The sequence below is a fragment of the Pithys albifrons genome, chromosome 2 (assembly GCF_047495875.1).
Source record: "Pithys albifrons albifrons isolate INPA30051 chromosome 2, PitAlb_v1, whole genome shotgun sequence".
Classification (NCBI taxonomy): Eukaryota; Metazoa; Chordata; class Aves; order Passeriformes; family Thamnophilidae; genus Pithys; species Pithys albifrons.
The window spans coordinates 91,101,761-91,126,519 of NC_092459.1; the positions used below are offsets into that span (position 1 = coordinate 91,101,761).

Sequence of the window (24,759 nt, forward strand, 5' to 3'; positions counted from 1 at the left end):
CTCATCAGCCAGTCTGTCCATAGTCCTTTTGGTCAGGCTTCTCTGCCCTGCACATGTTCCTTTAGCAATAAGAGGAGCAATAGCTTAAAAAGTATTTTAAATCCTAACAGTAAGAAAAGTCCTAATAATTATTAAGTTAGACCTCATATCGGGTTTCTGTGTGAATAAGCAAACCGGATGCTTTTAGGAGAAAATTCAGCTGAGTCTTTCAAGTAAATAATACTAAAGAATTTGAAGTTTCCTGGCAGCAAACTTCTCATTGTTTTGTTTTCTCTTAATACAAAATTTGAGTCACATACACAAATTTTAAGCTGTAATTCAGCTTCACCCTGACTAAAATAGGAAGTAAAACCTAATAAAAGTTGTATTGCAAGAACTTTGATCTGTGAAATTTCACATTTGTTGGCTTATTTTAGACAAACACAGGAGCTTATTTTCAATTTTAAGAGCACATTTTTAAAACTGGATGTTTTGTGCTATATATCTGTCACTGAGAAGAAAGCTACTTTTCTATTTTTCAGCGTTTTCTATCTTTCATTAGTTATGGCACATTCATAATTTTCAGATTATTAAATAGCTGTGTTATTCTTTCTCAGTTATAAAGAATTAATTGGTATTGTATTTTTATTCCTAACTTTAGATGTTTTCAAACCTTATTTTATAACTTCTTAATTGAATCAAAACATGCTTGCCTTCATATTAATCAAAACAACTTAATTCATATATAAACCTGGCTTTATGAATTGTGATGGATATATTTGGAAGAAGTATTTAAATGCTATAATTTCTCATTAATAATAAGGCAAAATTGTGTAATTAGATCACTAAATGTGCTGACAAAATAAAGCTAAAATTATGGGAAAATTGAATTGGGAACCAGCTATTGCTTTAAAAGAAGAAAAAATTTTATGCACTTTTCAGAAAAATATTTGCAAGGGAAATATTTGACTTTCAGACTGAGTTTATTAGTACATACAAAAATTAAGCAATATTAATATATAGTAGTCATATATGACAATCATATAATGTATGTTTGGCAGAGATAATAATCTGATCTGTTTAGAAATTACTACAATGAAATTAAAGATGTCAAAGAAATGAAGTGGTAGGAACAAAGAGGGTGGTACCTATAATAATCTGGTATACATAGATGATCAAGGACTGTGAGCAGAATGATGGCTTTTTTCACACATCTGTTTGGGATTGGCAAGAGAATTGATAAATATTTGAAATTACTCTTCAGTACATTGTCATTTAAATGTGGAAATAAATTGAGAGTATTTAACTCTTTCCCCAAAACAACAAATAAAAACTTTTCTCACCATTAAATAGCCCAGATGAAGAAAAGCCTTAGTGGCTGTAATAGAGCTGATCTGTGCACACAGTTGCTAAACCTCAGTGTGGCAGAGGATGGTTCATATGCCGTGAGGCCTCAGGACATGGAGGTGCCACCAGCTCTGCCTTTGTGTGCTGTGGTTCTGTTCTCATTTTAAGCCATTGCTGTGCAGTGTGTGTGGCTGCTTTTTGGGAGAGTAGCATGAACTGCAGGCACTGTGTTCATACCATACTTGCTGGTGATAAAATACTGTATTCTTTTTCCACAAACACAAATTTTTAACAGACCAGGATGGTATCACAAGGTAAGCAGATAGAAACTCTCCAATTTATTTTTTTATAGATATCTTCTTGGAAAACTGGGGGTAGAAGTTGAGGTTCTTAGTCCCATTGTAATTATCGCACTGGCACTTTTCATCTTTGAGAAAAAAGGGATTTTTAGGACTTGTTTTTCCTTGAGCTAATTACTGTAACTTTGAACTTTTTATCATCCTAATAAAAATGCCTTCACCTGTCACAGCAGCTTGCCAGTTTTTATCTACATGGTTGTAGTAAAAAGAAAATGAAAAATTGGACTTAATTTTCAGAATACAGAGATAACTTGGCAGTTGTTTTAATCATAGAACAAGAATAAAATTTTATCTGCCTTTAAATGAGAGAAGAAAAGAAAAATAATGTTTGAGGTTTTCTGATGTTAATACTCTTAGGCAAAAGCTTTTGATGGAACAATTCCAAAGAACCATCTTTAGCCTTGTGCAATAATCTACTTACTGCTGCCATTTTGCAAACACCCTTTTTTGGCTTTCATTAATTCAAGCTTCATATCTTGGTGAGTGGCATATTTTTCAAAGCTCAGTATTTACACCGTTTTCTTTCAGTTGGTGAAACATCTGTATTCTTTATATTTTTTTTTAGGGAGTTAAAGGATCTATGCTGTGAATATAAAGTTTAAGGTGATGTCAATTTGTCTTTCTTTTTCAACAAGCACTGAAGTGAACACTGGGGGCATTGTTTCAGTCTTGCACTTAGGAATGTGAATATTTGTACTGTATATTTAATTCCATTCAAACATGGCTGAGGGCATTCATGAAGAAGTTTTTATTGCTTCAGGTCATCTTAAGGGGAGAAAAGTTTAATGTTGCTACTTCACTGAGAGTGTACAACTATATAACCTTCAACATGTTTTTGCAAAATCTGATTGTTTAAAAAAGGCATTTTGTGCAGCATCATGCTGAAGGCTGTTTTCTTTCAAATACAAATGTGTGCAGGTACATCAAGTATCCACTTAATCGTAAATTTTGGAAACCCAATTCTTCCTAGACATTATTGCTGGTACTATGAAATGTTAATTTTTATTTGTTACACAGAAAGTTTGTCACACTAGGTGAACTTAGTGGTTATTAAAAGGTGTGATATATTTGCAGTGTCTCTGTACATATGCAGGAGAACTCTTGGCATAAAAAAACTTGGTAAAACTTGGTAAATTTTGTGTTTGATACGAGTTTTTCTCCATCATCACATTCTTTCATTATGTTAATTGTGTATTTCACAGCAGTTCAAGCTGATATGAGAGCTGCTAAAGATAATGATCTGCTGCATATCATATCAAAGTTGGTGTGGGGGAGAAAAATTTCCTGCTGCTCGTGATTTGTATTTTTGACTTAGCTGATGTCTAATCATTTAAGTATTTGGGTTTTTTTATAAAGCAACATGCATTTTTTTTCACTTGATCATCCAAAATAAACACTTGGAAAATAGCAGATGTTATGTCTTAAGGCTCACTTGGCTACAAAGAAAACGCTTGATTTTCTCATGTCATGACAGGGAGCCACAGAAGTCTCAGTGTTGCATCTGAAAGCTGCTGTTTGGTGGGGTTGGATGTGAACAGGACAGAAGGATATGTGTGCTGTTTCCTCTTCTCTCCCCCATCCTCCTCTGCTTTTTCCCCCCCTTTTTCTGAGGCTTTTACAGCTGAAAAGCAAGGGTGAAGAATCAACTATGCCAAAGAAGGGAGAGAAGGTCCTGGAAGTTGTGAATTACCAGAGAGGAGAACACTGTTTCATTGGCATGCTCAGTCCTTGGGCTTTGGTCTTTAGGATGAAGTGTCACACCTGAGCTTACTTGGTGGGCTTTGTTAGTTTTTTTTTCTGTATTATTTTGCACTAAAAAGACCTCCTATGCAGGTGGTTTTACCTGCAACAGGTTCAGATGCTGGCCCAGAGTTAGTAGAACCCCATGGACCAGAGAGTCTCAGAATGGTCAAGCACTGGCCACTGTTGTCCATTATATATCCAAGTGTCTGGACTCCCCATGGCTTGCACTGTTCTAACAACTCTTCCCCAGGTTAATGGGCAGCCTCTACAGTCCTTTTGGGGTATTAGCCTGACTCCTGAACAGCCTCCTCAGGCAAAGAAAGCATCCATGAACTCACCATCTTTAATGCAGGATTCCACAGAACTACAGACACCACCTTGGATCTTGTATCTTAAGCCCTATTAAAATAACTCCAAACATCTCAAAGATGTGTTCAGGCTGTTTTCTTGGTATTTAGTTCGTGTCACATTTAAAGATAATCATTACCAACTGGTAAGTCTTCATATACCTGCCTCAGCAGTTAGTGCAAATCTTTGGTAAAACTACCTTTTAAAAAAGAAAAACATGATTAATGTATTGCCTTAGTGTAATGAACAAACAATGCCACATACACAAGGAACACCATGACCTCATTATATTTATGTGTGAAGAATTTAGCAGAGGATTTTAAATCATGTGGCATTTTGGACTTGAGGAGAGCCATGTGCTGAAAGGCCTGTCTGTTTTATTATCTGTATCAAACGGCCTCATAAAACTTGCTACCTCCTCATGCAAACATTGCCTGGCTTGTAGCTTAGATCATGGAAGCTACATGGGAGCCAAAGAAGGATTTGTCACACGTGATGGAAGTGAAGCACTACTGAGGCTGACTTTTACAGATGGCTTATTTGGTTGCCTCTGGTTTTATCTTACATAAAGTCAGGCTTTGAATAAACCATGCTGATGTTAATTACAATTTCGGATTTAGCTTAGGCATTCTAAAATCTCATGCTGAAGAAAGAGTTCCTTTGTGGGAAAGCTTTCTATGTCTCTAAAATTTGGTGAGGCAACCTGAAAAAATGATAGAAGGCTTGCAAGGAAATAACAAGAAAATCAGGCTTTTGCATGTGAAAAGTCAAACCAGGACAAACTGTAGTGGGACATTATTTTTGATGGATGCCAACATTTTTCTGGAGTGCATCAAACTGTTGTGTGAGTTTCACTTTCTGATTCTACTGCTTAAATATGACTCATGCCGTGTTATTTTTGCCATCTGAATAGTATTGAAAGGATATGGTTCATATAGATAATCAACTCAAGAGGAGTTTTGATTGCATTTTCAGTACTGTATTTCCTGAGCAAATTTAAATCCACACATTTGACCTCCTTAGTATACATAGTTCTTTCTCTTTCAAGGCCTTTTTCTTGAACTATCAAACTACTTAGATTTCCTTTGTATTTATGTGGGAGGTTCTTTCGGAGCTATTTTCAAAGCTGAAGAGATTAAATTAGTTTAAGCTTCTAGGAAAAAATATGATAGCCCCTTCATAATTGTGAAAGAGATTTTATATTACTGCGTAGAGGTAAATCTGTTCGTGTTCCTGGAAATGAACACAAGCACAGAAGAATAAAATTGGAAAGGTTGAGGCACCAAATGGTTTTCAATTAGCAGAAGATATAAAAGGCAGTAAGAAGAGCTGCTGCATATATACTGTTTTCCTTTTTCATTCTTTTTCTTCTATCTTGTGTATTACTTAACAGAGATTAAGGACAAGCCATAAAAAATACAAAAAAACTATTAGTGGTGGCAACTGGGTACACTGGTTTTCATGAACGTTAATTTGAATGGATATTTATGTAAACCAGAGAGTTTCGTAGACAAGAGCAGACTAACGAAGGGTATTCAACATAAAGATCTCTGGTGACCCTCTGAAATATTTGCAAGCTTGAACTTTTGCAAAGTGCTTTGTAGAAAAAGATCTCAGGAAGGCCATTTTAGAAAGATGCCATCAACAAAATGATCTTCAGTTTAGACGACTTCAGAAGATTAAAAAAAAAAGAAGCACAAGATGTTTTTCCAGGATATGTCCTGTCTACAGAGCACCTGCTAACAAAGGGAGATGAGAGTTTATTTCATTGTTCCTGCAAGGGGCCCCAGTGGGATCTCTGTGTTTAATAAGTGCCTCACTAGGAAAAAATCTGGACTGACTGAATAGTGTCCAGAGAAGTTGTGTATCGTGAGGGCAAGGGTGGGATCAGAGGGGAACATTGTCCCTCAAGGGCTTGGATTTTGAGGGTGAAACACTGGAGAAGGTTGCATACAAGTACTCTGGAATCTGCTTTCTTGGCTGTTTTCAGGATTAGGACAGTGAAGCATTTGTTTCATCGAAGAATATTTAGACCTTGCCTCAGTGTTTGTATGGATTAGATATTCTCCTGACATCTCTTCTTCTGTTCTGTTTCCATGCTTATTTGAAATGACTGCAGCTGTTTTTCCACTTGAATAATTTCACAAAAAAAGCCCAGATGAAATTGTGTCAAGTTAATGCTATGTGGCAGTGCTTGTGTTTCCAAAACAAACAAACAAACAAAAAAATATAACCCCCGGAGCAAGTGACAGCTGGAATGTGAAAAACCAAGATCTGAGATGTAAAAATCTGGATACAAAGGTTTTCCTTGTCCCAAAGTGAAGTGAAGGCCCCCGCTTGACCCATTAGTCATTAAATTGTCACTTTGCAAGTATGAAGTGCTAATACTCTCACATATTGAGTTTCTATTTAATATGCTCACGTATGTATTTTCAGAAATGATCTGATAACACTGCTAAAGCTTCCGAAATTCTGCATGTGGCCCATTTTAGTGAATAATGGGAGATGTACTTTTTCAATTTCTATAGAAGCCGTGTCTATCAATCTAACTCATCTGTGTGGGCAAACAGAACTTCAAATTTTGAGGGTGTAAGGCAAGTTAAAGAGAGAGTTATCACCCTGTTCCTCCTATTCCAGCTTCTAAACTGCACGTACATGCAAAATTCCTAAATCTGAGTAAGATCTTTCCCATCAGGCTTCAGTACTGCGTCGTTTATCTCCACGGTTTTATTTAGAAATTCGCTCACCTAGGTGGTTCCTGTTCACATGTGTGTGATTGGGAAAAGTGAAAACTAAGTGGCATGATACGGACATTGTTACTTGTATCAGAAGTGTGTGTCATGCAGCCTCTCCCACATGCCTAGAGGATGGGTGCTGCTGGGCTTGGAGAGTCCCTCTCCACTGCGCGGTTGGTATCAGCTTTCTTACATTGTCCATTATTGTCATTTCATGCTTAGGGTGGTCCCGTGGTGTAAAGGAGAGCACTCTGGACTCTGAATCCCAAAGACCCGAGTTCGAGTCTCAGTGGGACCGTCCCCTGGCAGTTCAATGCCTCCCTGCCATCCCATCCCGTCACATCTTGGATGCTCAGCAGGGTCAGCCCCGGTTAGTACCGGGTGCTGTGACAGTCCCGAGGACTTCACTGTCACTGTCCAAGCTCGCTCGGCTGTGGCAAATGGACCTCAGGACTTAAATGGTGGGGCCAGTTCTGTGCACGCTGTGCCTCACCTAAAAAATCCACTGTGCAGGCTGGAAGGGCACACCCACGTGTGTTCCCGAAGTCTGGCCATACATACATTTCATGCTTATGATCTAGATGACTACACATATCTTTTTTTAACTAATTTTTTTCTTAACGCTTTTCTATGTATTCAATTCTACTTGGAAAAACACCTTTTTTAAATACTGAAGGAGGGTCTCTAAGAACAGAGAAGTTCTTTTGTTTTGTTAACTGTCTGACCAGAAAGCTACAGGTTGTGCTTTCTGTTCTGATTTCTTGAATTCTTTCCTTCATGGTAGCTAGGATGTATCTACTTGGCTTTTCTGGGAAGCTCTGGGGGAGAAAGTGCAGTCAGTGCTGAACTGCAGTGCAGGAGCTCAGTCCTCTCTGCCCTCGGAAAGGAGAGGTGTGAGTGAAACCCTTCTCTGTGAAACCCCACTGCCCATGGTGTTTGACTGGGGCCCACAGTGAAGGTTCTCAGGAAAAGGAATAAAGACACTTTTATCAGCACTTCAGAGTGGTTATACATGATAATTCTACTGCCTTTAAAAAGCTTTTTTTCTCAGTGTATGATTTTTTAAAGACCCTTCCCTGTCTCCTCAGTGGTACTTGCATGATGTAACCAGCCCCTCTCCATCCAGTTTGCCAGGCAGCTGTGCTGGCACTGGTGAGCAGGTGGCACCACAAGGTTAAAAGTTGAGGGATGCTTGAGTTGACAAGGGCCAGAGGAGTGGTGTTCGTCTTGCTGCCTTCTTTTCACCTCATGGAGGTTAACATCTTCCAGCACTTTCTGTGTTTTGCTGTTCAATTACTGCAAAAAGTGAATTTTAAAGATGAGGCAACTTAAAGATTTAAGGATCCTATCTGCTGTCAGGCCAAATGAATATATGTTTTTTCCTTGAGTAACAGTTGTTTGTTTTGCAGGTGGTTGTTTCACCTTAGAATTATTTGGAGGAAGAGCAGTGACTAGAAACTCTAGTTTTAATTTTTTTCTTTTGTTTTGTCTTTATTTATTCAGGTTTTTCACTTGCTGCAGTCATACTTAGAATCAAACCTGTTCATTAGTTTGGACTTTCAGGAGGGACTGAGTGACATCATTACCTGCATGGGAACCAAACTGTGGCTGGCTAAAAGGTAAGATAAAACAAATTATATCTGTAATTTATTCACATACTTTACTAACATGAGAAAGGCTTGATTGGTATTTTTTTCTGTTTGTTTGTTTTTTTCCCATCAATTTTATTTCTCTAGAAATATGTAAAAGTTAGATGCCTTACTGGCTTGCTGATTTTTAATCAAAATTACTTTTTTCTAAAAGGCAAGGATGAAAAAACATTGTAATCCACTCATAAAAGGAAAAAAACCCTGTGAATGAAAATTCCTACAGAAGCAGACATTTTGAGGATAACTGTTGCTTCTTGGCTAAGAAAAATATGCCACATATAAAAGGTTTTTATGTTCCTGTTTTTCATATGTTGACCTTTAAATACGTTAGTAGGAAAATATCATAGCAATTGTTTAAACCATCAAAAGGATTTAGCTGTCCACAAACAAGCCAAGATAGTTTTGGAAACATTTTTCATAAGTTCATCTGTCTTCAGGTGACATACAACTTTTCGTTCTCTCTCTCCCTTTTTTTTTTTTTTCCAAATCTACATGATCTCATCAATTGCTTTTGAGAATTCCTACCCATGAGAATTCCCACCCAAATCTTTAAATGAATCAGTTGTAGACCAAGAGCACAAGTTCTTGCATCGATAGAGAACTGGGAATGTTCTACATTTTGCACTGTGGAGTGAAGTGACCAGTGCAGTCTGGTGTGGATCTCTGATAAAACATGTGTCACTTTGAGATCACCAAAACCAACATCATAAGTGGTTTGGAGCAGAGGGTGTCTGGTAGGTTGGGAAGTTTTTTGTCAGTGTTAACCGAGTTGGGGTAATCAAGATAGAGCTGATCTCTGAGAATTACAGAAGTGTCTCCTGAAAAAGTGAGAGTGATGATATGGCAGATAAAACTTGGCATAAATAATTGTGAACTGATGCTCATGAATAAAGCAGTCTGGACTTGGGGAAAGAGTGGTTGACTGAGCAGATTTTTTGTTTGAAAAAAATCACTCTGGTTCTTGGTAAAGCCCAAGAGAGGAGGGGGCAGAGATCATAAAAAGAATGCAGAACAAAGCAGAAAACACACCTATGTTAGTATTTGAATCTGTGTTGTATATTTAAATGTTGTGTAAATCCCAAAGAAGGTACAGTAGGAATCAGAGGCAGTATAAAGACTGAAAACAAGTATAGAACAGTTTCCACGTGGGGGGTGATTAAATAGGCTGACATTTCTTTTTTTATTCTATAAAAGGAACAACTGAGGGTTGACATGGAAAAAGAAATTAATTCTATAAGTCACATAGAAAGGGGAGAGGAAATTAGCATCCTTTCCAAGATGGCAGATGGAAAAGAAATACAATAATGATGTTTTAAATGTAATTTTAGTTTAGCTGTGATGCTCCATGATATAAGATAGCCTTGATTTTAAACCTGTCTGAATTTTTGAACAATCATTTAGCAGAGTCATGGAGGAAAAGTCCAGTGAGGTTACGGAGTATGTAGACATCACAGTTGGCTCAAGAAATTCTTCAACAACCGTAAAGGCTGAGACAGAGGTTTTGGCAGGTGTCACTGTTTTTATGCTTTCCTTTCCTGTGCATTTGCTCTCCACTCCAGCTGGAGACATCCTGGTGGATTTGGTGGACCTGTTCACTTGATTCAAATGTGCTGGTTTAAAGGTAAAATCAGCAGGAGAAATGAACTCAACACAAGAGAGGTTATAAGTCAGAGCTACAGTTTAATGATAATGTTACAATAAATGCATTGACACACAAGGGAAATTGCTTTCAACTCACAAAACCCAGCAGTATAACCCAGTGTCCTGGGGCACAAACCCAAAGGGGTTTGTTAGCCCTTGTGCTGAGACCTGTGTGGTCCCCCCCAAGTCCAACGCAAAAGGAAGTGAAAAACCTGTTGGTGCAGGCGAGGGCTGTAATCTGGTTGAGAGTGATGATCTCCTCCTGTCGAGGTCCTTCTGCTCCTCTGGATCCGACCAGAGGATCCACTTATGTACACTCAGGGAGCACCCAGTCCCTCTCCCTGGGCGGGGACTCACACAATGGGTGATTAACTCTGGGAGTCATGGGGTATCCCTGAACTGTTGTTGGCCTATTAGCAGCCACGCCCCCCCAGGCTGGGTGTGAAGGTGCTAATGACTCCCTGGGCAGCTGCTGCTATTGGTCCATTGTCCTTGGGAAATGAATAGAGGGGGTAGAATACACAGCTTTGATCACCCACACACAGTGATAACTGGTCCCACCTGCTGAACTAGGACAAGCATAAGCATTTTTAAGTCTTAGAATGGTAGTTTATCTAACTAAATTAAATCCATTAATACTCTTACAAAGAGAAAAAAAGCAAACACTGGGGACCAAATTTAGTAAAGAGGTCATGCTAATAATTCAAATCTCTTGCAGAAAATATGTAAGGGCCAGGCTCTGTTCAACACAGATTTTAAATAAATTCTATGCTTTCAAAGTATTTTTAAGAACTGCCCTTTATAATAGATTAGTCATAGTAGTGCTGACTCTCTGATTGTTTTTTAGTGACATTATTATTATTATTACTTTATTATTTTTATCATCCCTGAAAAGGAAATGTTTTCAAGCTCTCTCAAAGAAGTTGTGGTGTGTGGTATAGGTATTTTCCTGAAGAGATGTATTTTCTCTTTCTCTTGCTTGTAAAAAGCCACAGCTGTGTGTGTAATATTAACCCCATCTAGCACGTTTTTATTTTCTCAGTTTGTTGCAACCTCTTTATCACAGTCTTGAATTCTCCATTATGCAGCTAATGCTATGCATAAAGTTTTTTAAACTATCTTTTTCCCCAGATAGTAATTTTTTTTTATTATGAGCACACAGGCTTGCAACACTAACTTAAAGCACTAGAATTTTAACAAACAGAAACTCTTCTCTTTTTGTAAATTTTAATCTACTTTGTCATTTTTGCTGAGTCTGTACAGCCATACATCCTTAGGCACACTTTGAGCCAAGGTGTGCTTTCTTTTTTCTTTCTTTGTTTGTTTTATTTTTTTCTTAACTCTAAAAAATGCAAGTAAAATATCCATAACGTATTTGGTAACCACCTAAGTTTTAAGCATAAGAGTACAGAAAATTTTCTTACCTTTCTGTTTGAGATAAATATATCTGTTGTGGTGTAATTTAAGAGCAAAATAAATAAAAAACTCAAGCAACCAAACCAAAAAAATATTTTGATATAGATGGTATTTTGTGGTAGTTTTAGCCTCCCACATTCAATGTGCAGCTTTACTGTTTGTACTTGACTGGGTGGGGGTGAGCAACTGTTCTGTGATCAGTGGTGGAGTTTGAGGGTTCTGTTGTTGCTTTCTCTTCTTGCTTTAAAGGAGTATTAGGAGGTTGCTTGGCAACTGAGTTGTGAAACTCAGTAGGTCGGTCTGTGTGGGTTTCTGGATGTTGGGAGAGAGTATCAGGCAACCAGCACTTGATTCTTGCCATGTTGTTAGACTTGCTGGTATGTATCTGCTGCTGGTCCCTGTCAGGGTGATGGCTGGCTGGTCCCTCTGTCTGTGTACAGTCATTGTTGCCTTCTTTCTGTTCAGGCAAAGAGAGTAAGCACAACAGAAAAGAAAAATGATTCTCCATCTGCTTTTTCTGCCTTATTTGCATGAGATAATTTAGTATGTCATCGATACTGTAGCGCAGTGGCTGTTGGAAAATGGGTATTAGAGGCACTAACTATTAATTTTAAATGAGTCATGCAGTAAAAATGTAACAGGAAAATGGTTTGTAAATCTGGGGATCCAGACATCAATTTTCAGTCATATTTGTGCTAGTTCAGTAAAAAGTTCTTGCTGGTGTTCTTTCAACTGTTCTTCATTTGTGCTATGGAACAAACTTCTCTGAGAATCTTGAATTACAAAAGTTTGGATTGCATATGTAGTTCTTAAAAATGAGGCTCAGTTGTCATGTCTGTATCTGGAGGAAAGATTATTGTTCTTCAGTGGTTTCCTGAACTGGGTGGGGTTTTCTGTGTGCTTGTGTTTTGGTTTTGGTGGTTTTTTGCCTTTTCAATGCTAGAATGTAATTTCCTTTCATCAGAATGTATTGGTGTCAAATAGCTCAAGAAGCTATTGCACATTCCCTGTAATATACTAATCTCTTCTGCCTTCTCCACTCCAAGACCTGATTTTCCTTTAGAGAATAAAATAATGGGTCACATTTCCAAAACTGAATTTCATAAAGCATTCACTTTTTCAACTGCTATTTTCTGTCTGTTGAGAAGGAAGACTTCTCATAATAATAGGACATTGTTGCTTTTTCTCCTTGGCTTTTTTTTTTTTACATCTTCAAATATTAACTTTTTTGTGTGTTCAAAAAACAGGATTTCCATTTTTGATGCTTTGCTGAATGATTTCTTAAGATGATGTTTCAAACTTTTCACTTTATTTGCAGGTTTATACTTCACTTGGTGTTTTTGTTTGTTTTGAAATAAACCTGTTTGTTAGTTTAAAGTGGTATAATAATGTCATTGTTTTTCTCTACCCTCACACTATTGTTAGTTTAATGCATTTTTTTACATGTATGGGAGGTGCAAAAGGTTTGAGAACAGCAATTTTAAAAATATATAAAATATGCTTTGTTGGAGAACTGAGACAATGGAATAAAGTGGTGGAAATTAGTCTGGTGAAAACTATAAAAAAAAATGATCAATTTATCAAGCTAAACCTTTGAAAGAGTTCAAAGCTCTGTCATATGAATTTGGAAAAAAAAACAAACTCAAAAAATAGTTTTTAGCTCAACTGCATACCAGGGAGTTACAAGACTAAATCTAGATGCCTTCTGCTTCATAAGTACAGAAAGCAAAATAGCAGCCTTTGGAGCTGGTAATTCGTTGTACGGAAGTCTCAGAAATATCTCTCTTGTTTCATTTGTAGCCTTTGGCATGGCAGAGCATTGGTATTGGAAAATTTGTGTAATCATGTCATTGTACAGCTTTGCTGTAGGATGCTGCTTTCCAGTGCTTTGAGATTGATTTTTGTTTTTTTCCTGCCTTCCTTCTTACTGGAGACCACAGGAGGGGGAAAAGACTTTGAGGTTCTGCCAGAAGTCAAATAACATACTCTGCTAACCTCCAGCCATGTGCCATTTCTCTGAGAGCTTGTCTGCACTGGGAAAGTTTATTTCTAAGAAGGCTGCTTTCTTGAAACTAACTTGTGTGGAACAGCTTCGTATAAAACCAACTGGCTTTGCATTTTGCAAGGAGTCACTGGTTTCTGTGCAATGGGCAGCCTGCTGTGTGTGCACTTGGGTTTATAACCCAAATAACCCCTGCTCTGCAGTGCTGCTGCTTACAGCTCTCTATGGATGGGACTGCTAAAAATACTAATAGGCCCTGATGTAGGGGAAGAAGATTGGAGCTCACACAGCAAGTACAGGCAAAAGCTGCTTCAGGCTCAGGCTCAGGCTCAAAACCAGATTCCCTGTTCACTGAGGTATGTACTGCTCAGTTTTCTCCAGGCCTACTCTAGGATGAGGGTGGTCCCGTGGTGTAAAGGAGAACACTCTGGACTCTGAATCCCAAGGACCTGAGTTTGAGTCTCAGTGGGACCATCCCCTGGCAGTTCAATGCCTCCCTGCCATCCCATCCCGTCACATCGCGGATGCTCAGCAGGGTCAGCCCCGGTTAGTACCGGGTGCTGTAACAGTCCTGAGGACTTCACTGTCACTGTCCAAGCTCGCTCGGCCGTGGCAGATGAACCTCAGGACTGAAACAGTGGGGCCAGTTCTGTGCACGCTGTGCCTCACCTAAAAAATCCACTGCGCAGGCTGGAAGGGCACACCCACGTGGGGAGAGCCCTGCCCAAATCTGTGTTTGCCAAGTCTGGCCATGCATGCATACATACATACTCTAGGATGATGGAGCTATGACTGCTTTGTGTGAGGGAAATCTCACCAGTGTTTATAACCCTGAAGAGTATGGCAACTTGTCAGGTTGATGACCACGGCCTGACTCCATCAAACCTGTAGTGTCCCTTTTGCCTCTCTGCTTTTGGCAGCACTGTGTGAGTGACAACAGACAGACAACCAGTCTTGGGTCCTTTCTAGAAGGAACTTTGTGTGAGGTGCATTTAGGCCATCTATGTGGAAAGCAGGAATGTGGTGGCTTCTTTATGGTTTCAGGACTTCATGGCTCAGACCGTAACCTAAATATGCCTTTCTTCTCATTGCCTCTTAGGAGTGACAGTGGTAATTTCTAGTGAGCAGGCTATAAAGACAAAATAGTGGCACTTGCAGGCATACCCAGATACAGATGGAAGATGGCCATGGCTCTCTGCAGCTTTGCAAGCAGCCTTTGTGTGATTTTTGAAGTGGTTCTTATTTGGGAGCTGGAAGGGGATTTTTTGTACTTTCAAAACAGCAAGAAGGCAAGAACTAAGAAGACTGTAAGGTCATCCTCCTTGGCAGAAGAGTCCTTCTCTTCAGTCCTGCCTCTTCCACTGCATCAAGATGAACTTTCATGTCCTTTCAAGGCCACATCTGCCTTTGGCATCTTCCTGTTTTTTAACTTTTTCACTTTTTCATTTCTGTCTTTAAAACCTAGGGCAGTTAATTACCTTTGTTTGTTAGTGTTCTGTATGATTTATACACTCATGTTCAAAAGTTGAAAATAGTTTAAATGACTGAGCTTTGCTCTGTGAAAATCTGTTTACTAGGTTTCAGATTGAAAAGTTAACTTTCTGTCAGCTGGAGCAATAATTCATGTGTGTGCTCATGCATGCACAAAACATGAAGGGAATTTTTGTTGTGCTGTTCCAGCTGAGAGCACAGCATACCATCATGAGCAGTTACTGCACATCAGTTGCTCGGCAGGATTTTATTAATCTGCAACATTTTGATCCATGGGCCTGGTCTGGCCTCGTTTATCTTTGTTTTTGAGAGTGGAGCCATAACACCACATCATTGTTCATAAATGTGTTCTTGAAGGCATTGATTTAAATCTTAAGTGCTTCTCGCAGGCTAATTTAAGTTTCTGTGCTGCTCCAAGTCCACTCTTCCACCAATTTTGATAACAGTATCCTTAATACAGCTACCAACAGTTTGTTTAGGTAGTTGATTTCTTGTTTTGGAACACCCACTTTGGGTATCAGTAGAGATGTGTGAACTTCAGGCTGAAGTTTAAGATGTACTTTGCATAAGATAAAATAGTTTTTAGTTCATAGAAATATCCCTAACTTAAATATCAACATTCCGGCAATATTAAGACTTGGAAAAGTTTGTTTATGATGTTTCCCTCCACCAGGACAACGTTCAGAGTAGGCACAAACCATGTACAATTACAGATTTTGGACATAAATCCTCACTCATATCTAACAATGCTTTTTATTAAATAAACATAAGGGGTTTCATAGCTTGTTCTTAATAAGTAACCCCCTTGATCGTAATTGTGTAAAATTAATTGAATTTGCACATGGGATTAGTGTGGCCTCTCAGGTTTTTAGGATGTTGCTGAGGAATCACATGAGGTTCTCATTAAGAGAACAAAAAAGAACAGGCAGGACTATTTTATCAATCAGGTATGCTAAAAACAACACCAACAAAACACAGCCTTTCAGTATCATTCACCAAGGACAGCCAGAGCACAAATTAGGTTTTTTTAATAGCTGAAACTCAGGATGTTCTTGGTGGTATCACAATAAAAAAATAATTTGTGTAGCTTCTTTTTGAAGCAATAAATTCTCTGCCTTTACCATGGAAACTAATAACAACATAATAATCTGGCTTTGGTGGTGGTAGAAAAAAATAGAAACTCCCTTTGGAGAAAATGCCTGCTATAAATGCTGGATGAGCTGTCCTTATAGTACATGCAGGTGAGGGGTGCTGTGCACATGGTAATTACTCTGAGAAGGTCTCGACAGCACCAAGTAGGGAAGCAGATGCACCATTACTAGATGTTTGTATTCCTATTTCTATGCAGGTGTTCCTACGCTTCCAGGAACTCAGCAAGGATTACTTGGTAGTGCAGGCTTCATTATTATTTTTTTAAAATGCTTTCCATTAGATGTAGGTCTGTTGGCCATGATGTTCACTGATGTTCTGGTTTTGTGTTACATGGTTAAAAATGCGATGGACAAAGTTTAATAATTAAATCCATTATTAATGCCTCCTCAAGAAGACAAGAGGAGGGCCATGCATGTTGATTCAGTGCTGCAGATGTGGGCTCTGAGAGAAAGTAGATTAAAATATGAAGGCTGCCTTTTAAACAAATATACCCCCAAACCCCTCAGTCCTTAGAATACTGCAGAATGTGAGAGCTAATTACCAAAACAATAGGAGATTTAATCTTTAAATCAGTTGCTCGTTGTATGTGTAGAGATGATTTCCATAAGCTTTGTTGGCTCTATAAATGACAACTGATCATTTACCAGATCTCTCTGCAGGTAAAATGTGGTCAGTACAACCAGCTTGGCCTGGTGCATCAGCAGCCCTCCAAGGACAAAACTCTCTATGGATAGTTCTCTGAGGATTATTAAGGGTTGAGTGTATCCAGGCTCAGACCTCACAGATGATGCACTTTGTGGTGTGTTTAGAATTTTAGCTGACACAATTGCAGGTCACCTGTGAGAAGAATCTGGCCACCAGGAGTAAGAATACTTTGCAGGGATTTGCCATTCTTCAGCAAGGAGTACACTGGGAGTTGATAGGGAGAGGAAGATATATTGCAAACCTGAAATCTAGTTGCTGGTGTGCCCACCTGGCAAGCTGAGAGTATGGAAAACAAAGGTAAACTGGGCAACTCAGAATAGGAAGTTGCATAGATCCCGTCCCCAAGTACTAGCTGGAATTAGGACATATTGGACTTAGTCAAATTTCTTTCCTGTGTTTTTGTAGAGCTAAAGGTGAAATTCCAGACTCAATTGTTTGTAAAATTTTGACTTACCAGAAATGTTTTTAAAGTTCAGAAATACAAGAATTTGTGCAATAGCATCCTGTGTATTAATTTGAATAGGATGTTCAGGAAACCAGTTCAATTTATCTGTTGGAGTAAAAAACTGTATGGAATATTGGGGGCTAGAAAGTAAGAGAATTTGGGGTTTAAATTCATGACCAGGAAGGTGATTTATTTTCTGCCCGCTAAAATATAATTTTTTTTACAATAGCATGTTATTTAAACAGAAGACTAGGGCGGTATTTAGTGATCACAAGTTTTCTTTTAATACAGGACTTTTTCTAAAAGGCTGTTGATAACGTTAGTCTTAGTAAAAGGTCTTCCAGGAATTTTAGTCTTTTTCAGCCCTTCCAAAGGCTGCAGAAACATACAGCATTACAGCATTAAAGACCAGTGAGGAAGTAAGCAGTTCATTTAATTAATTGGTCACTTTGGAAATTGAAATTAAATCTGTCATACAAGTCATAAGGATGATTTTGTTCTTCCCAAGGCAGCTGTGAATTGGCCTTTGGAGGGGTTGTCCATGTAATCTTGTCAGCTCTTGTTTCTTTACCCTGACACTTAAGAGTGTGTTGTGACATTTGTGGACAAAATACATTGATTTGTAGGTGACTTTGTAAGTTGTATAATTTTGACTGAAGTTCTACATTAACTTGATTCATTTTCCAAATCTTGTCATCAGTTTTTAAAGATTGGAGCTGAGAGTAACCAATCTGAGTGAGTAGATTAGGGGTGGCTAATAGTCATTTAAACACTGTACTAAAAACAATCTGGTCTGACACTCCATGTAATTATCTATTGTTTAACCGTGGGCAAAACTATGATGTACATGTTACGTATTAGGTGGAAATTCTATTTTATTAGTTATTTAATAAAGTTACATTCCTGTTTGAGAAATAAGATTAGTAGTTTGTAAGATTCACAAAGCAGCATTGGCTGAAAGATTTGAAATCTTTTACTTTTCTAAAAGCTTTGAGACTTTGAGACTGCAAAAGACAGAGCTTTTCTGAGACCTTTTACAATAGGTTTTAGATATCCCTAAGACAGCTGACTACACTAAGATACCTGTACCTAAACTAATTCACAAGAGAGATGTTATGGATTTTATTTAAGAGACATTGATTGATAGGATGCATTTGAAATTTCCGAAGTGCTTATTGAGAGTTTGAGGAAATCTGCTTTGATTTTTATGTTGTAAATATTGTAAGTTGCTGTATATTAAAATAGTCCTTGTTCTGCTAATAGTTTTCCAACATCTGTTTCCTAATGAGGAAAAATATGAGGGAAATAAACTACCTCTTTGAAAAACATTGAATTTCTAGAATAACCAAAAACTAATGTAATAAACATTGACATGAACAGCTTTGATTTCATAATCACTAACTTGTATATGTATTATTTATGTAATGAAGGCAATAAATTAATATTACAGTTGTTACTTCTCTTGAAGCGAGATGTGAAAAGAGGATTGATTTAGGAGAAATTAGTTGTCACATTTTTGAGTCATCTGACAGTGTCATGAAAAATTGGGGTTTTTTAGAAGATAATGAGAATACATAATACAGTACATAAAGATGTGTTGGCATCCTCATTTGTATATAGAAATCTAGGTGGTTGTAAATGGTGCCCTGTAATGAGTGGTAATGCTGTTGAAGGGCCTCTGCAAACATTAGAGGAGCAAGAGATTGTCTAATTAGTTTGTTTAAATCTTTTTCTCAGTGTTCTGACAGAATTGAGGCCAAATGTGTGAGCTTTACATGTTCTTTGCTCCTTGTTTCCCTTGGAAGAGAAGGTGATTTGCTTTGTAGTTCATTAGTATGGATCTTCTTTAAATTAAACAGTAATACAGAAGAAACTTAATTTTAGAAGTTAAGCCATGTGTTCCTGATAGAGTTGAAACAGAGTGTGTGAGCCAAGCACACGGGAGGTCTGTGACCACATATTGCTGATTTCTTCAATAAATGCCATTTTGGTTTGCATCAGATCTGCCATCCAAAGTAAGCAAACCAATGACTACCTCAAATTCAGCATGACCTAACTACAAAAGGTGAATCAAACATTTAAAAAATAATATTTGTAGAGCTGCAAACTGTGAGAGCCTAGGATTGATTTCATGTTGCACAGACCTAAGCTGCAGTCAGTGGTACTTAAAGGAGGGAGAGGCAGAACAGAAATCAAAGCAGTCCTGGCGCTACTGCAGGTAGCCAAAGCCAGCTGGAGCAAACCCCAGTACTGCACATGGAGCTTCTGAACCTGCCCAGTCTGATTTACATCTACAGACAGGGAGTATCTCCTGCAGGGTATGCTTCCTGATTCACCTAGCAGGCAGTTCTTCGTTGAAAACAAATAGCTTATTGTTACTCTGGTCATATTATAGTCTATAAGTGCCTCTTCAAAGGCATTTGGACAGGAGCCTGTGGATTTTAATGGACTATTTAATTCCATTAACTTTTCTTTGAAAAAAAATCCCTGGACTCTTAAGAGCTATCAAAAGGTTTCTTCCTGCAAGTAACTGAACTCTTTTCTAATTTTATATTAATATGCCATAATTGAAAATGCAATTACAAAGAAGTCTGACTATCCTATCCCCAATGACTCATTCAGCATTAATAATAAGAAATTGGCCAGGTTTGGAAGAATTTTATTTTTAGGATCTAATCCAGAAATCTGCTATGAAGTGTCAATAGCATGGAAACTGGTACCTGTGTTTTCAGATTTTCTGCTGTTCAGCCATGCCTACCCAAAGTAGTTTAAAAACCCCCCAACCAAACAAAATCTTATTTCCCCCATACTGAGCTTTGGTCAGTTATAAAAAAAATATGTGTAAAGATTCAGTCCCTTTAACTTTCTTGACTTGCGTTTCAATACTCTTGTGTATTCTGTGGAGTTTTGTGATCGTGGAATTGCCTACGTTGGAAGGTGACTTAAAGATGACCTACTCTCAACTCCCCTGCCATGAGTAGGGTCACCTTCCATTAGACCTGGAGGTTGCTCAGAGCCCCATCCAACCTAGCCTTGGACTCTGCCAGGGATGGGGCATCCATAACTTCTCTGGGCAACCAGTTCCAGTGCCTCCACCCTCACAGTAAAGAATTTCTTCTGAATATCCAATCTAAACCTACTCTCTTTCGGTCTGAAGCCATTCCCCCCTGTCCTGTCACTACACATACCCTTGGAAAAAGTCCCTCTCCATCTTTCTTGTAGGTTCCATTCTGATACTGAAAGGCTGCAATTAGGTCACCCCGAAGTCTTCTCTTTTCCAGGCTGAACAATCCCAATTCTCTCAGTCTTTCCTTGTTGCATGATCTAGTGGGGACACAGCAGCTCCTCCTGCCATTATTTAATTCTTCTTGATTAAATTATAAACATGTTTTTTCTGTGCCTTGTTCTTGCTGAGTAGTAATCCTTTCTGTACCTGCCTATTGCTGGAGTCTTCTTCCCCTCTGCCTGGCAGGTCAAGTCTGTGACAGTGCTTGCCTTTTACATGTTACTCAGGGCAGAGCCTTTGACCTCTCTTTGGTCAAATGTGTTGAAATATTCTGCAGTATTGGCTGTTAGTGAAATTTAACTCAGCGGTTGTCTGTGACCTGATTTGTGTTTCTACCTGGACAGTCAGGCTCCAAGTTAGAGCATCATGAAGGAATGCTAGAAACTGTGGGATAAGCTTTTAAGTGCAATGAGATTCCTGCAGTGGGCTGGCTATAAACTCTGTATCCAAACAGAAGTAAAAGGCAACAACCTGAACTTCTGAAAATTATGGTCTAATGCAACTGGCACAATATGCAGAGTGGTCATTGGGTCTTTGGTGCCAGCTCTTTAACTTCCAGATGTGCTGTTGTTACACCAACCTACTGGCTAACATAGGCAAAGCATTACTTTAGTTAGGTATGGATTTCTGCCCTCACATCACTAGCCTGCTATTAGTATATGCATGTAATAGTATGAATATTGTTTTGATACCCGTTTTACATTTCTGTTTGAATTTAGCTGTAGATATGAGAATTCTAAACATCTCTAAGCTCTACTCCTGTTTAGAGTCACATACAGTGTATCATCTGGAGTGAGCATATGATGTATGTGTTTCCATTAATGTCTGTATTGGAAGGGAAATGAAATAATTTTTGGATTTTGGACAAAAAATTAGAGAACTCTGTTCCAGATGTCTGAAGCTCCCACCTTTGCTACTGCTGTGACTTTCTTGTTCGGAGACAGATTTCCTCAAATCTTTTTTTATGAGAATACTACTTTATTTGGGTGCCTGTGTTAAAAAAGAAACGTCTTATACTCTTCCCACTCTCGTTGTTGAAGTGCTGCATGAACAGATCATCTTGAATTCCACGCAGTGCATCATTTGAAATGTGCGGCATGTGATTTTTGGCCGTCAAGTCTGTTATGTAAAGCACAGTTAGATTGTCTTCGGCTACAGTCTGAACAACACTGAAATTTCTTGGTTTTGGAAAACTGAATGTCCTGTTGTGTCTGTCTGGCACATATGGATGAGAATTCAAAAGCATCACCAGAGCAACGGAACCAGGCAGAAACAAACATTTGGCATGTTTTATCATAGCAAAGTCTCATTTCAAAATCAAACCGTGTATATGCGCATACTCACAATGAAGAGGTAAAAAGCTGGACTAGAATAACAAAACATGTCAGTGTCGATGTTGCCCCTTCAGTAAATATTGCATCAGCCATGTTTTTCCCAAGGCACAGTTTGTTCGGGGGAAATTTTCTTTCTGCTGGAAAGATGAAATAATAGGTAAGTCCTCCATTTTTCAAGGGAGCTGAAGCGCAGCAGGCATTATGTTCCTCAGCTGAAATCTATTGTGGCTGCTTTCATCCATTTTAAGAACACTTATGAGAGACCTCTCGTGTTTTGTTTTTTTTCTTGTAAGCCTTTGACTGATTGGTCACTCTTTTCTCATGGGTTGGGCTCCTAACTCTATTTCTTGCTGGTGTTTTCACACAGATTTGTGAAGAACAACTCCAAACAACAACTGAATGCCCAAGAGAAGAGATGTTTGCTTAGCCAGGGTGGATAGAAATTAAGTCTGCCTAATACAACTCTGCTAAAGCAGATCATATTAAAATGGCTTTGGCTTTTTAGGGCATCAGTCCTTACTGATGTGCATCCTCTGAGCAGGCAGCCTTTTAGCTCTTGGGTTTTACTACAAGTGGTAGGAGGCAAGCATGGAGAACTTTTGGAATTAAATGGACCTAAACTATTTCACTACTTCTCCAAGAGGAGAAAAAAACTCTTTAAAAGGGAGATCCTGGTAGTATGTAGTCTGCTATGTGTTACATGGATGCCTGACATTGTAGGCCATAAAAAAAGCATTTGGGGCTTATTGCAGGGTTTATTACTGAAGGTGAAAGCAATGTTTCTGGTTAAAGTTCTGTTTTAACAGGTTCATAGGCTAGCTCTCCATAGGCAAATACAGCTGCCAAACTACATAAGAACCTCAAAGCTTTCATTTTTGTGTCATGATCACATACCTTATTTGAAAAAGGTTTTTTGCTTGAATTTTAAAGATGTTATGGTTGAGAATGTTGGAACATTTTTGATTAACAATTTTTTGAAAGGGTTTCAGACATCAAGATAAACATACAGAGAAAGTGCCAGATAAAATAAAAATGAAATACTGAACAGAATTAGTCATACTTTAAGCTTGTGTTGCTTGATTGTAAAAGTTTTTGTTTTAGTACAAGTCCCATTGGGCTCATCAGAATAATTTCTCTTTTTTGAACTGGAGTTCCTGTTTGTTCACATCCTAAGTTATATTTTAAAAAGATTTTCTTGGCTGAAACATACAGTGGTAGCAAAAGAAAAAAAATGAATTTGTTAACCTAATTTTAATTTTCTAATTGAAGAGAAAATAGATATCTATCACTTGCATATTGAATAGCTAGAACAGAAAATAGCTAATTACCAATTTACATTATACATACAAAATCCCAAATATTCTTCTCTGGGAAAAGAAATACTTGATTTTAAAAAACATTCATGCTTCTGGTCTTTGTCCAAACAGTGAGAGAGCTGTGGCTGTTAGAAAAGTGTAGCAGTACCTTTCAAGGGAAGTTTTCTCTTTTATGAGCTCTAACAGTGAGGCCTGAAGACTTCTTTCCCTTAATGCATTTAGTTACACACAGCATCTAAAAACGAAGACACACTAATTACCATGGCAAGTTGTTTCATCCAATAATAATGTATAAACTGGGATTTGGTGGCAAGGATGGAGGAAGGGTGTTGCCAGTTTCCAAGGGAGACTGTCATTCAGACCAGGAAGGGAAGCTTAGATAACTTGGCCTAATTATTTTATATACGAGTCTAATTTGACCAGTAGTTGATCTTCATTAATTAAAATAGACACACCAAGCTGGTGTGTTTCACTACTGTTTTCTGAGCATAATGTTATAAGGATTTAATCTTTAGGAAATGGATTATTTATTTTTTTTAGGCTAAATCCTTGTTTGGTGACCAGAGCTGCCTATCTTGATGTGCTTGTGATCCTGAGTACTCACCTGGGGAGGTTTCAAAAGCAAGGTAAGTTAAAGGTAGTTTTATAAATTGGATGGAATATCTGTGTCTATTTCTGCGCTCTGTTGCATCTGAACAAACAGTAGTGTTTTAGACTCAGGGTGTCTACTGACTGCTGGAGTCCTTTTGCTGATTTGTGTAAAAGTGCTCCTTCTTCTACCTTCTGAAGAGCTAGTCTTAGGTTTTGCTGATGAGAAGAATGGTGTACAGCTCCATGTCAGAGCTTGAAGAGATGATCTTGCAGCATTTCTAGTCCTAGAATGGCTAACAAAAAAATATCATCTTCATGTCCCAAAATGTTTTTCCAATCCAAGGCTGTAAATACAAACAAAATCCAAACCCTAGAATATTGCTACTTTTACTGTTCCAGAAAACCATATGAGGTACCTGAATGTGTTACAGAGAAAGTGTTTTTTCATGTTAATAAGTTTTATAAGAAACAACTCTGGGAGTTTCTTTCAGTTTCTTGTTTTATTTTGATTCTCTATCACTGTGAATTTTTTGAAGGACCAGTCAGAAACATCAATGGTTTTAGTGTTGCAGAGTATAATTTGCAGCAATACAAAACAAGCTGTAAACAACAAGAAAAACACAGAACTGGAGGAAGGGATACCATTGCAAGTGTGGCAGTGCATAGGCAACTTTCAGTCAGCTGTAACGAGCTTCCTTGTGAGCCTGTTTTGTTAGTTTCTTATGAACAAGTCTGTAATAAATTACCTTGTCAGTCCAGGAAGGAAATTAAAAGAATAGTTATGTCATTTCATTAGAATTCCTAATGTCTGATTTTAACACTGCACTTAAGTCTTTGGCACTGTTCTTCATTTCCGATAGTCATATTGTAGGCACTGTTCTTATATTTAAAACCAATTCTTTTTGCCTAGACCTTTGGTAGAAGTAGTTCCATTCTAATCCTATAACTGCTATTGGTATGATTTCTTGGGAATGTACAGATCAAATAGTGGTAGCTGTTAGGAAAGCAGGTTGGTGATAAACATGCCTGAAATTAAGGTCTTCAGACAGGTTGATGCAGAACCTAAGCCTTATAACAGAAGTACAGACAGAGACTATGTAGCGGTGACTTCCACAGTACCAGAGGAAGGTGGTTGGGATATTGGGGACTCCAGGAGATGTGTGATCGTTCATGTCCTCTGAAGAGTCATTTCTCTCTCATGGATCTCAGGTGCCAGGATA

The 24,759-nt window shown here is 38.2% G+C and overlaps 1 protein-coding gene across 1 annotated transcript in view; it reads left to right on the forward strand.

Moving 5' to 3' along the window:
• The window catches only part of THADA (THADA armadillo repeat containing), a 159,764-nt gene that overhangs the window by 89,173 nt on the left and 45,832 nt on the right, over nucleotides 1-24,759 (forward strand). The window contains exons 30-31 of the mRNA XM_071577509.1: nucleotides 8,015-8,130; nucleotides 23,489-23,574. Coding sequence (XP_071433610.1) covers nucleotides 8,015-8,130; nucleotides 23,489-23,574 — 202 coding nt within the window. The remainder of the gene's footprint in view (nucleotides 1-8,014; nucleotides 8,131-23,488; nucleotides 23,575-24,759) is intronic.